The 12,459-nt window shown below is 69.1% G+C and overlaps 2 protein-coding genes across 3 annotated transcripts; both read left to right on the top strand.

The window, feature by feature from the left end:
* The first annotated feature begins 1,229 nt into the window (after positions 1-1,229).
* On the top strand, positions 1,230-6,483 carry NR4A1 (nuclear receptor subfamily 4 group A member 1). The gene is made up of 7 exons (XM_027732162.2): positions 1,230-1,357; positions 3,481-4,289; positions 4,546-4,675; positions 4,782-4,933; positions 5,069-5,271; positions 5,353-5,531; positions 5,628-6,483. The coding sequence occupies exons 2-7, from the start codon at positions 3,483-3,485 to the stop codon at positions 5,882-5,884; spliced, it is 1,728 nt and encodes a 575-aa protein (XP_027587963.1). The 5' UTR covers positions 1,230-1,357; positions 3,481-3,482; the 3' UTR covers positions 5,885-6,483.
* A 1,795-nt stretch (positions 6,484-8,278) lies between these two features.
* Positions 8,279-10,568, top strand: ATG101 (autophagy related 101). Of its 2 annotated transcripts, none has more exons than XM_027732203.2 (3): positions 8,279-8,435; positions 8,944-9,232; positions 9,723-10,568. In XM_027732203.2, the coding sequence occupies exons 1-3, from the start codon at positions 8,419-8,421 to the stop codon at positions 10,125-10,127; spliced, it is 711 nt and encodes a 236-aa protein (XP_027588004.1). In that variant the 5' UTR covers positions 8,279-8,418; the 3' UTR covers positions 10,128-10,568. The 2 variants fall into 2 exon arrangements, with proteins under 2 accessions (XP_027588004.1, XP_039243625.1); XM_039387691.1 differs by lacking the exon at positions 8,279-8,435 and adding an exon at positions 8,486-8,506.
* The last annotated feature ends 1,891 nt before the right edge of the window (positions 10,569-12,459 follow it).

Genomic DNA, 12,459 nt, shown 5'->3' on the forward strand with positions numbered 1-12,459 from the left:
GAGGTAACGGGCAGCGAGAGGAGGCAGCGACGGCGCCCGGCCCCGAGCAGCCACCTCCGGTACCCCCGTGCGCCCCCCGGGCCCCTCCGGTGCCGGGCTCTCCCCCGCGGGGCCGGGGGGTCCTCTGAAGCTGGGGAGGGTCCCGGTACCGGTGACCCCGGCAGCGCCGTCCCGACCCCGGGGGATGGAGCGATGCCCGGCACGGTGGGACCGTGCCAGGGGCTCTGCCGCTGCGGGAGGCACTAACGGGGGGCACTAACGGGGCTGCCAACCCCGCGTTCTGCCGACCCCGCGTTCTGGCGACCCCTAACTAACGGGATACCGGAGGGTTCGGGAAGTGGACTGGTACCGGAGGGTATCGGGGTGGTACCGGAGGGTACCGCGGGATGTGCTGGGGCGGTACCGAAGGGTACCGGGGTGGTACCTGGATGGTACCGGAGGGTTCGGGGGGTACCGGCGTGGTACCAGAGGGTACCAGGCGGGGAGATACCGGGATGCTACCGGGGGGTACTGGGTCCCTTCCACCCACCCCTCGCCCTCCCGCGGGCCCGGCCCGGCCCCGCACGGGCTGAGCTCATCTTTCCAGCCCGCGGGCGCTGTTCCCGGCGCCGGCGCCCGCCAGCAGCCGCCGCTCTTTCCATCGCCCCGGCCAGGGGCTCCCCGCGGGGCCGGGGCGAGGGCGGGACCCCGCGTCACCCACCCCGCACCCGGGCACGGAGCGGGAGGAGAGCGGGGGTACCGGCGCTGCTGAGCACCGGAGATACCGGCTCAGATGGGCACTGGGCATAACGGCACCGGGGGTACAGGAGAGCACCGGGGAGAACGGCACCGGGGGGCACCGGGGAGAACGGCACCGGAGATACTGGCACCGAAGGGGCACAGGGGATGGGGGCACCGGGGGACCAGCAACGAGGGGACACCGGAAATACCGGCACCGAGGGGGCACCGGCGATGGAAACACCGGGGGATGCCAGCCCCGGGGATACCGAAGGGGCACCGGCACTGGGGGCACCGGGGGCACCGGGGATACCCCCGACACCGGGGCCTCCCTCCCCCCACCGGCGGCCTCGGGAGCCCCGGAGGGGGGATGTGGAGGGGGGCGAGGGGCGCCCGCGCTATTTTTAGCCGGGGCCGCGGGGGTATTTTTAGCCGGGGCCGCGGGTGCGTCAATGGAACCCCGCGTGCGTCACGGCCGCGCCCCCGCCGGGGCCGCCCCCCCCGTGCGTCACCGGCCCCGCACCGCCCCGCGCGTCACCGAGCGCTTAAGAGAAAGTAGTGGCGGGGTCGGAGCCCGGCGGAGCCCGCGGAGCGGCGGCGGCAGGAGCGGGGACCGGAGCGCCGCCGCGCCGGCACCCGGGTACGGGCGGCACCGGGATGCGGGCACCGGGCGTGGGGCACCGTGGGCGGGGGGGTCCCGCGGGCAGCGGGGGCGGGGGTGAGCGCATCGAGAGGTGCAGGGGGTCGGGTGTCCCGGTGGCATCGGGGGGATCCGGGTCGGGCATCCCCGTGGCACCGGGGGCTCGGGGCCTGGGACGTCCTACAAAGTGCGTGGGGTCGAGTAGCACCGGGGGGAACCGGGGCTCGTGTGTCCGAAGGACACGGTGGAAGGAGCTCTCGGTGCCACCGGGGAGTGTCGGGGATCCCGGTGGAAGGGACCGGGCGGTGAGCAACGCGTGGGACCGGCCCTCGGGGGTATCCGGTGGCACCGGGGGGGATCCGAGTCGGGCATCCCGCGTGGCACCGGGAGAACTGGAGCGGGAGTCCCGGCGGCACCGGGAGGAGCCAGGGGGACGCGCACCCGACGGGAGCCGGCAGAGCGAGGGGTCCCTGTCCTGGGGGTCCGGGGAAGAGCCTGACATCGCTCCTTTGTGAGGAGCTGCACAGGACCGGGAGGCACTTCTTGGACTATGGGGGACCGGGCTGGATCCCCCATCCCGGCACCCAAAACAGGGACCAGCTGCAGCCAGGAGACCCGCGGCTCTGAGGGCTGTGGGGGGCAGAGTCACCCCATACCGGGCATCACCTTGGGATCCCCGAGCAGAGTGGGCAGGACCGGGCAGAAGGAGCGTGCGGGCAGCACCGGGGACCTGACAGTGCAAGCAGGGATGTGCAGGCAGCATCAGGACCTGGCAGTGCGGGCAGGGGTGTTCAGGCCAGCCCCCTGCAGGCAAACCCCCCGCTGCCCACGCAGACCTGGCAGCGGCCGCTCCGGGCAGCAGGTGCCGGCAGGGCTGTGGGCAGCGTTACCCGCCCCCAGGGCCACCGGCTGCTCTCGCCCGCCTGTGGCCCGGGGCTCGGTGCCAGCGGCTGCCACCCGCCCGTGCAGGCAGCAGCCTCCGGACTGGGCACGGGCAGCTGCCTGCACTCCCAAATGAGGAATCTGCAATTAGTGCCCGGCCGTGGGCAGCGCGGGGGCTGCTGCAGGAATCTGTGCCCTGTCCCCGGGGAGGTCATGGCAGGAGGGACCCCAAACGCCACCGGCGCGTGGGAAAGGGCAAAAGTGTTTGAATAACCAGGGCCACGGGAAGGGTCGGGGCTTTGCATCTGTCAGGATTTGCAGACAGGCAAGGGAATGAGCCAGTGTCCCCCGGGGTTGTGTCCCCAGCGTGGCCTCAGGTCCCCTCATCCGCATTCAGGGGCAGGAGGTGGCCGGGGGTGTCACGGTCCCCACTGAACTCACCCTCCGAGCCCAGCTGGACAGGCACAAACCCCGCTGGGACACTGGGAGTGGGGCCGGTGCCACCCCGTGGGTGCCGGGGCTGGATGCACGCTGGGTATTTTTAAACCTGGCTCCCGGCGGGTATCGGCTTTCTGGGCACCGGCGAGAGCTGCCCAGATTTGGCCGGGGGAAGCCGGGGGCCGGCGGAGCTCTGGCAGCAGAGCCGTGCCGGGGCTGCGGCCGGGGGCCAGCGCAGGGTGACCTTTAAAGGTCTGTGAGATGAATTACATTATCGTCTTGCCATCGGGGTCACTCCTGGCTTGGCTTTCAGCTGGACACAGGACTCGGGTTGTCTCACATGGTGCCGGGTCCATGTGCAGCGCCGGGGGCTGTGGGGACACACAGGGTGGGCTCCTCTCCCCCCGCCCCTGAGAGTCTGCCCGCACTGCTGTTACCACGAGGCCCCAGAATGGCTTATGAGGGCAGTGGGATCCTTGAAATCTGGTTCAGCCTCAGCTCTGACTTCCCCTGGCCAGCCCTGGGGTTTGGGAATCCGCTGGTCGCATTCCTCCCTCCTTCCCTTTAGGGGACTTTGCTAAATCAACGTTTTGGGGAATGTCCTTTGCGCCCATTGGCTGTGCCGTGACCTTTCCCAGGGACAGGGGTGGCCGCCACCGGACAGCCAGCGGCCCCAGGGGCCTGGTTCTGGCACGAGTGGGATCCTGGGGAAGCTCCAGCAGTTCTCCCCCCATCTCCATGCTCTACCCGGATGGCGGAGGGGCGATGACGGGGTCCCCGCTGACGCCCCTCTCTCCCCACAGAGATGCCCTGCATCCAGGCGCAGTACGGCACCGCGGGCGCCGGCCCCTGCGAGCGCTGCCCGGCCGAGCTGCTCAGCCCCGAGGGCGGCCGGTTCCCCATGGAAGTGGCAGGAGCCGACCTGGCGGCCGCCCCCGCCCTGCCCAGCTTCAGCACCTTCATGGAGGGCTACGCCGGAGAGTTCGACGCCTTCCTCTACCAGCTGCCGGCCTCCGGCCAGTCCAGCACCGCCACCGCCGCCACCACCTTCAAGCTGGAGGACTTCCAGGTGTACGGCTGCTATCCCAGCGCCTTCGGGGGGCAGCCGGACGAGACCCTCTCCTCCAGCGGCTCGGACTGCTACGGGAGCCCCTGCTCCGTCCCCTCGCCCGCCACGCCGGGCTTCCAGCAGGCCCCGGGCTGGGAGGGCTCCTTCGGGGCGTTCTCGCCGCTGCCGAACTACGAGGGTGGGCAGCCCTGGGCTGAGCCGGCCAAGGGCGGGGGGTCGCAGCCCCCCTTCTTCGCCTTCGGGCCCCCGGCCCCCAGCCCCGGCGGGTCTCCCGTGACCCTGAAGGGGCAGCCGGGCCCCTCGCCCCACGTGGACCCGCGGCTGCTGGACACAGACGCCTTCCCCCCGACCCAGGGACCCCCCGGGGGCTTCGCGGGGCTGCCTCTGGCCCCCACCTCGCCGCTGCTGGAGGGGCCGGCGCTGGCGCCCACCAAGGTGCGCAGCCCCGGGGCGGGCGAGGGTCGCTGCGCCGTGTGCGGGGACAACGCGTCCTGCCAGCACTACGGCGTCCGCACCTGCGAGGGCTGCAAGGGCTTCTTCAAGGTAAGGGGGACAGCCCGCCCACCCCACCCCACCCCGCCCCGCCGCCGCCGGGATGTTCCCACAAGGCTTTGCGGCAGCGGGAGGATGCCGCGGGGTACCCCGGGGAGGGGCAGGGCGGGGAGCGCGGCCCCGAGCCCTCCCCACGGACGCGGAGCCGGATGCTGGGGCTGGAGCGGGAGGCAAGGGAGGACAGAAGGGCTTTTGTTCGGAGCTCGGCGCCCCGGGCTGAGCTCGGCCGCTCCTTCCCCGCCCGCAGCGCACGGTGCAGAAGAACGCCAAGTACATCTGCCTGGCCAACAAGGATTGTCCCGTGGACAAGCGGCGCAGGAACCGCTGCCAGTTCTGCCGCTTCCAGAAGTGCCTGGCCGTCGGAATGGTCAAAGAAGGTACGGGGGTCCCATCCTGGGCGGGGGGTCCCCGCAGGAGTGGGGGATTCCTGCTCCGCAGCCCACGCTGAGGACAGACACGCTCATGGCATGTCCCTCTCCACAGTGGTCCGGACCGACAGCCTGAAGGGGCGGCGGGGCCGCCTCCCCTCCAAGCCCAAACAGCCGCTGGACGTGTCCCCCGTCAGCCTCATGACCTCCCTGGTGCGGGCACACATCGACTCCATCCCCAGTGCCACCAAGCTCGACTACTCCAAGGTAAGGCCAGTGCCACCCTGGGGCTCTGCCAGGGCTGGGGACAGATCCTAACCCACCCATCCCAGTTCCTGACCTGTCCCCATGCTGGATTCAGACCCATCCCCGTGCCGGATCCTGATCCCATTCCCATCCCAGTTCCAGGAGTCGGCGCCGTGCCCGTTCGAGAAGGAGGACTCGGTGGACGTGCAGCAGTTCTACGACCTGCTCACCGGCTCCATGGACGTCATCCGCAAGTGGGCCGAGAAGATCCAGGGATTTGCCGAGCTGCCCAAGGAGGACCAGGACCTGCTGCTGGAGTCGGCCTTCCTGGAGCTCTTCATCCTGCGCCTGGCATACCGGTGAACCCCGGGGCGGCGCAGGGCGGAGCGGGGCGAGCCCGGGATGTGCCGGGGGGTTGACACCCGGTTTTGTGCCGGCAGCTCGAAGCCAGAGGAAGGGAAACTCATCTTCTGCAACGGGGTGGTGCTGCACCGGCAGCAGTGCGTGCGTGGCTTCGGGGAGTGGATCGACGCCATCCTGGAGTTCTCCCAGAGCCTGCACCGCATGAGCGTCGACGTCCCCTCCTTCTCCTGCCTCGCCGCCCTCGTCATCATCACAGGTGAGACCCCCCTCCCCGCTCCCAGCCCCACCCTGTGGGGTGTCCCCATCCCACCCTGCGGCCCCACCCTGACCTCACGCCCCCTGTGCCCCCCAGACCGGCACGGGCTGAAGGAGCCCAAGCGGGTGGAGGAGCTGCAGAACCGCATCGTGAGCTGCCTCAAGGACCACGTGGCAGCGGCGGGGGCCGAGCCGGGGCGGCCGGGCTGCCTCTCCAAGCTCCTGGGGAAGCTGCCGGAGCTGCGCAGCCTCTGCACCCAGGGCCTCCAGCGCATCTTCTACCTCAAGCTGGAGGACCTGGTGCCGCCGCCGCCCATCGTCGACAAGATCTTCATGGACACGCTGCCCTTCTGAGCCCCTGGCGGGCGGCTGCCACCACCAGCCCCTGCCACCCCCCCGGGGACATCTGGGACCCCCCACGAGCAGCCCTAGTTCAGTGCAGGGATGTCTGGGACCCCCCCTGGACACCGCTGGGTCACCCGTGGGGTGCCTGGGACATCCCCTGTGTACCCCTGGATCATCCCCAGGATGCTTTGGGACCGCCCCTGGATCACTCCAGAACGCCTGGGACCCTCCCCCGATTACTCCCGGGATATCTGGGTCCCCCCTCAGATGCCTGAGTCCCCTCGGGGACACCTTTGGGGGTCCCCCATGTGCCTTCACGGCGCGGGCGCGGCCGCAGAGCAGCCCCGGTGCCGTCCCCCCCTCGGGGCATCGCCGGCGCGGTGCCCCCTCCCCCTGTAAAAACGCCCCCGATGTAAATAGCGCCGACCGGGTCCTGTACAGAGCAGGGGGGCGTGGGTGGGGGGGGCTTCCAGCCCCCCAACCTCGGCCCCCTCCCCTTTATATATATTTTTCTGGGTTTTCCCCCTTTTTGGCCACTTTCTGTATATAAACTTGTACGTACGGTGAGAGCTCTGAGAGGGACCTTTGTCCTGCGTCTCCCCTGGAAATGTTGGCTCTGGTGAATGTTTGGGGACCGGGGGGGTGGGCGGGGACAGAGCGATGGGACTGGGGACAGCCGGGAACGCCGGAATGGGGACAGCCGGGGTTGGGGACAGCTGGGCAAGGGGACACCCGGGATGCTGAACTGGGGAAAAACAGAGCACCGGAGCTGGGACAGTAAGAGCCGGAGAAAGCCAGGACACTGGAGTTGGGGACAGTGTGGATGTCAGAGCTGGGAACAGCTGGGGCGCCGGAGCTGGGGAGAAACGGGACTCTGGAGCTGGGACAGCCCAGCCGGATTTTGGAGCCGGGGACAGCCGGAATTCTGGAGCTGGGGATAGCCGGGGCTGGGGACGGCAGAGATGACAGGGCCGGGGACAGCTGGGGCCCAGGAGCTGGAAACAGCCGGGAACCTGGAGCTGGGGACAGCCGGGCTCGGGGACAGCCGGGGCTCCGGAGCCGGGACAGCCGCGGTGCCGGAGCCGCACGTGTCCCACGCCGCTGCCCTTGAACGGTCACTCACCCCCTCGGCGGCGCTGCCCCAGCCCCGCACCTGTCGCCTGCCTGATTTATCATCCCCAAAATAACCACGAAGCGTGACCGTGTCCCCCCCATCGTGTCCCCGGGGACGTGGCCGCTGGCAGGGCCCGTCCTGGCGAGGGAGTGATGGCTTTTGGGGTCCCCATCCCAGGGGCTGGGGACAGGGTGGGGGTCCCTGGGCATGCAGGGGGGACATATGGGGCTGGTGTGTCCCCCAGCTTGTCGCCTTCCTCCTGCTGGGCACGGCCTGGCCCCGGAGAAACGTTAATGGGGACACCCAGGGTCGGTGTGGAACAAGGGCCACATTGAGAGCGGGGCCGGGGGGGCCCCACAGTGACACACAACAAGGGTCCCTCTGTCCCCCCCGCCGCCCCCGCCGCGGGGACAGTGCTGACGCACGGCAGGGCCATGGGGGTTGGATTGGGGGACACGAGAGCCCCACACACAGGGCATGGGGGGCACAGGGTGGGCCCCCGGCACAGCACAGCTCGGCTCTGCTCCAGCTTCAGGAGTGGCTGTGCCACAGGTCCCTGTCCCCTGCCCACAGCTCAGGACTGGCCTCTGCCCACCTTGTCCCTGTCCCCGTCCCCTTGGCTGCAGGAAGGATGGGGACATGGTGCCAGCAGGGCCGGGTAAAAATAGCCCCATGGCCAGCTCTGGCCACACCAGTGGCCCCAGGGCTGCGTGGCAGGGACAGGGTGCCACAGCGTGTGCCTGGGGACATGCCATGGCCACAGACCTCCTGCTATTTGCACCTGGGCACGTGTCCCAAATCTCCATATCCTCATTCCCTGTGTCCCCCATGTCCATCCATCCATCCATCCATCCTGTCCCCATACCTCTCATGTCCCCACGTCCCCGTTTCCAGTATCCCCCGTGCCCTGTGTTGCCATGTCCCTGTGTCATTCTGTCCCTTGTGTCCATCTGTCCCTGCTTCCCCCCCTTTCCCTATGTCCCCGGTGTCCCCGTGTCGGTGTTCCCCGTGCCCCTGTGGCCCCTGTCCCCACGCACGTCCCCCCGTTGTCCACTTGTCCCCCCGGGGGTCACGGGAGGTCACCGGACGCCCCGCCCCGCTGCAGCACCACCGCGGGGGCCTCCAGCCCAGGGGGCGCTGTGGAGGCGCTGAGCCGCTCTGCGCCGCGGCGGGCGCAACTCTGTGGCGCTCTGGGAACGAACCAATCCGGGAAGGGGGAGATCCTCATAACGGGAAGAGCGATTCCGCCCCCGGAGACGGCTCGCGGCGAGAAACGGCACCGGGAGGGGAGGGGCAAAAAACTAACGGAAATAGATGTAGAGTGAGGAAACACGGCGGTTACAGCGGGAGGCGCCGCCGCGGGCCCCGTGCGTGTCCCGACGCCCCCTGCGCGGATGGGACGGTCCACTTCCCTCCTCCCCGCCGTCAGATGGTCGGGCCCGGGCGGTGAGTGGGGACCGGGACCGGGACCGGGATCGGGGCTGGGACCGGGGCCGGGGCCCGGACGGGGATCGGGGGTGAGGGAGGCTGCGGCCCCTGGAGGGGGTGAGGGGCCCGGGGACTGAAGGGGATCCGGGCCCTGGAGCCCGAGGGGAGCTTGGGACGCTCCGGGGGAGGCTGAGGGGGAGCGGACCGGGCCGTGTGGGGCCGTGTGGGGTGGGGAGGCCACACACTGGTCGCCCCCCTGGGCTGTGCCAGGGCCAGACTACGACACTGGGGTCCCTGTGGGGTGTGAGGGGCTCGAACCAGGACACTGGGGTCCCTACGGGGTTATGGGGGACCCAGGCTGGGTCCCTGTGAGGTACGGGGGGGCCTGTGCTGGGATGGGGGGGGCACTCACTGGAACACCAGCGTCCCCAGGGGTGGGTTCAGGGGGGTCCCCAGAGGGGCTGCCACCCGAGCAGGGGGTACAACCGACACCCCTCATCCACTCCCCACCCTTGTGCCCCCCCAGCACCCGCTGCTGTGGCCCCCCCGGCGCCGCCCCCGCCATGAACTGCCGCGCCGAGGTGCTGGAGGTGTCGGTGGAGGGGCGGCAGGTGGAGGAGGCCATGCTGGCCGTGCTCCACACCGTCCTGCTGCACCGCAGCACCGGCAAGTTCCACTACAAGAAGGAGGGCACCTACTCCATCGGCACCGTGGGCACCCAGGACGTGGACTGCGACTTCATCGACTTCGCCTACGTGCGAGTCTCCTCCGAGGAGCTGGACCGGGCCCTGCGCAAGGCCGTGGGGGAGTTCAAGGTGAGGGGGGCCCAGCGGGGGTGAAAGGCAGTGGAAAGGGCCTCGAGGGGCAGCCCCACGAGGAGCAGCTGAGGGCACTTAGTCTGCTCAGCTGGACAGGAAGAGACTGAGGGGAGACTCCTCGGGGTCTGCAGTTCCAATCTCTGCTCTCTGTGAGCAGGGACAGGACGTGAGGGAACGGCTGGAGCTGTGTCAGGGCAGGGTTAGGTTGGATGTCAGGGAAAGGTTCTTCCCCCAGAGGGTGGTCAGGCACTGAACGGGCTCCCCAGGGCACTGGGCACGGCCCCAAGGCTGCCAGAGCTCAAGGAGCATTTGGACAACGCTCTCAGGAACAGGGTGGGATTGTTGAGGTGTCTGTGCGGGGACTGGATGATGCTTGTGGGGCCCTCCCAACTCAGGATATTGTGTGATTCAGTACAGTCCCGAGGGATGTGCCCCGGGGGGGGGGGGTCAGTCCCTGTTGCCCCCCGACCCAAATGCTGCCCCGCAGGACGCTCTGCGCGGCTCCGGCAGCGACGGGATGGGGCAGATCTCCCTGGAGTTCTACCAGAAGAAGAAGTCGCGGTGGCCCTTCTCGGACGAGTGCATCCCCTGGGAGCTCTGGACCATCAAGGTGAACGTGGTGAACCTGGCCAACGAGCAGGAGCGGCAGATCTGCCGCGAGAAGGTGGGCGAGAAGCTCTGCGAGAAGATCATCAACATCGTGGAGGTGATGAACCGCCACGAGTACCTGCCCAAGATGCCCACCCAGTCCGAGGTGGACAACGTCTTCGACACCAGCCTGAAGGACGTGCAGCCCTACCTGTACAAGATCTCCTACCAGATCACGGACTCCCTGGGCACCTCGGTCACCACCACCATGCGCCGGCTCATCAAGGACACGCTGGCGCTGTAGGGCTGGTGTCACCCCGGCAGGGTCACCCCGGCTGGTGGCACCTCCTGGGGACAAGAGGCTCTACTTGGATCCCCTTCTCCACCTCCAGAAAGCCTCTGGAAGGAGCTGGGCTCGGCCTGGCCTGTAATTGAGGGTTGCTGCTCCTTGGTCTTGTCCGTCCTGGAGAACCGGCTCGGCAGCTCTGGCCTGGCTGATGACGGGGGTGAGTCCTCGGGGCACGTGTGGCACCGGCTTGGCGTGGCACTGGGGCCTGGCACGGGGGTGCTGGGGCCTGGCACAGGGTGTTGAGGGGCGGAGTGACACCTGAACCCCCCCCCTCTGAAGCACATTTGGTGTCACACAGCCAGTGTCCCTTGTCACCAACTGTCCCCCCCCCCCCCGGTGTCACCCTGTTCCCTGGGGGGCTGGAACTGCCCCAAAAATAAAGTGTTCCTGCTTTCACATGGAGACTGGTCACATCCTGGCTGGGGGGGGCTCAGGGCCGTGGGAGGGGGGAAGCAGGTGCTGAGGCTGAGCTGGGGGTCCCCAGTGCTGTGGGGCTGAGCTGGGGGGTCCCCATCATTCCCCAGCACTGGGGGGCTGAGCTGGGGGTCCCCAGTGTCATGGGGCTGAGCTGGGGGTCCCCATCGCACTCCAGTGCCATGGGGCTGAGCTGTGGAACCCTGAGACTATGGAGCTGAGCTGGGGGTCCCCACTGCACCCCAGTGCTGGGGGGCTGCAGTGGGTAAGGGGTCAGTGCTGCCCACACCCTGAGCAGGGCAGCCCCAGTTGCCCCCAGGCACATCGGGGAGGGCCTGGGGTGACCCCTCCCTTCCATGCAGGACCCTGCACCCCTCCACTGCACCAAGGGGGGGCAGAGCTGCTCCCTCCCTCCCCGGGGTGGGGGGGATCCACTGGGCTCCGGCGCCTCCGGGCGTGAGGGGGGCCGTGGAGAAGGGGGGGGGATAAGACGGTCCCTGACATCACTTAAACCCTCCCGTCTGTCGCTGCTGCCGCACTCGCTCCGCAGAGGAAGAGGAGGAGGAGGAGGAGGAGGAGGAGGAGGAGGAGGAGGAGGGGGCCATGAACACCACCCGTGAGGACACGGGGCTGAGCGAGGCAGCCCAGATCGCCGTGGTGCTGGTGCTCGGCCTCGCCGTCGCCTTCGCCATCCTCTTCCTCGGCTGCAACCTGCTCCTGCAGGCCGAGAGCCTGGCGGCGCCCGCGGCACAGGGCGAGCGGGGCCCGTCCGAGCCCGACACGGGCACCGAGGGCACGTAGGGACGGACAGAGCCCCGTGCACGGACAGAGGGACCCGGGTGGATACGGACACACGGCAGCGTCCTCGTCTCCGAGGGAGCGGGACGGCTCCGGGAGCTCCTGCGGGTGGATGTCACCGAGGGCAGGTAGGGACGGACAGACGGACGGACATCCCCGTGGCGGGACGGACGGACGGATGGAGGGATGTGGACAGACAGTAGCATCTCTGAGAGTCCTCTGGGACGGCGCTGGGGGCTCAGGGGGGTGGGTGTCACCGAGGGCACTGGGACCTGCCCGAGCTTGGCAGACGGACAGACGGCTGGACGGACGGCTGGACGTGGGCAGACATGGATGGACGGGGCTGGGCAGCAGCGCCTCTGCCCACAGAATGTCTGGTGGCCCCCGGGATGGAGCAGGGGGTCGTGTGGATGGATTAAAAGGCCACAGCGGTGCTGGGGGGGCTGGGGCCGGGCTGGATCCCGCCCTGGGCGCGGCAGTGCTGGTAATCCCCCCCAAGAGGATTAGGGGAAACTTTTATTCCCTGTTTCAGGGCTAATCCCTGGGCTGGTGGGGCTCAGGGAAGGAGGCCGGGCCCCTGCCCCGCTGCCAGGGTCTGGGATCGCATCCTGCCCCTCCCAGCCCTTCAGACCCCGGTGGTCACATTCTGCCCCCCCAAACTCTTTCTGCCCTGCTGGCCCCATCCTGCCTCTCCCATGTCTGACCCTGCCCCTTCGCCCCCTTTTCCCTTGCTCCTGGGGCTGCATCCTGCCCCCCACCCCGCTCCCCACAGCCCTTCCTGGCCCCTAATCTGCTCCCAGTCCCCCACAGCCACCAGCAGTGGGGTGAACTGGCATCACCCCACCCTGGAACAGGGCTGGTGATGTGGGGGCGGCTCCCAAATCAGCCACCCAAAAGCAGGTCCCTCCTCCCCCTTTTAATCCCATAACTTTAATAACAGCACTTGCAAAGCCCTGCTGAAGGTCTGCCCCCTGTATATCCATGTGGCCCCCACGCCTGGGGACATGGGACCCCCAGCCTGGGGTGGGGGCACTCCAGGCACTCGGATCCCCTCTGTGAATCCCCCCACCGGCCC

The sequence above is a fragment of the Pipra filicauda genome, unplaced genomic scaffold (assembly GCF_003945595.2).
Source record: "Pipra filicauda isolate LSUMZ 115617 unplaced genomic scaffold, ASM394559v2 scaffold582_size373904_pilon, whole genome shotgun sequence".
Taxonomy (NCBI): domain Eukaryota; kingdom Metazoa; phylum Chordata; class Aves; order Passeriformes; family Pipridae; genus Pipra; species Pipra filicauda.

Bases quoted from the DNA above. Each gene is read 5' to 3' on its own strand.
- NR4A1 (XM_027732162.2), top strand. From the start codon at position 3,483: ATGCCCTGCATCCAGGCGCAGTACGGCACCGCGGGCGCCGGCCCCTGC. The intron at 4,934-5,068 runs GTAAGGCCAGTG...TTCCCATCCCAG, and splicing joins CCAAGCTCGACTACTCCAAG to TTCCAGGAGTCGGCGCCGTG. The intron at 5,532-5,627 runs GTGAGACCCCCC...TGTGCCCCCCAG, and splicing joins CGCCCTCGTCATCATCACAG to ACCGGCACGGGCTGAAGGAG.
- ATG101 (XM_027732203.2), top strand. The intron at 9,233-9,722 runs GTGAGGGGGGCC...GCTGCCCCGCAG, and splicing joins AGGCCGTGGGGGAGTTCAAG to GACGCTCTGCGCGGCTCCGG.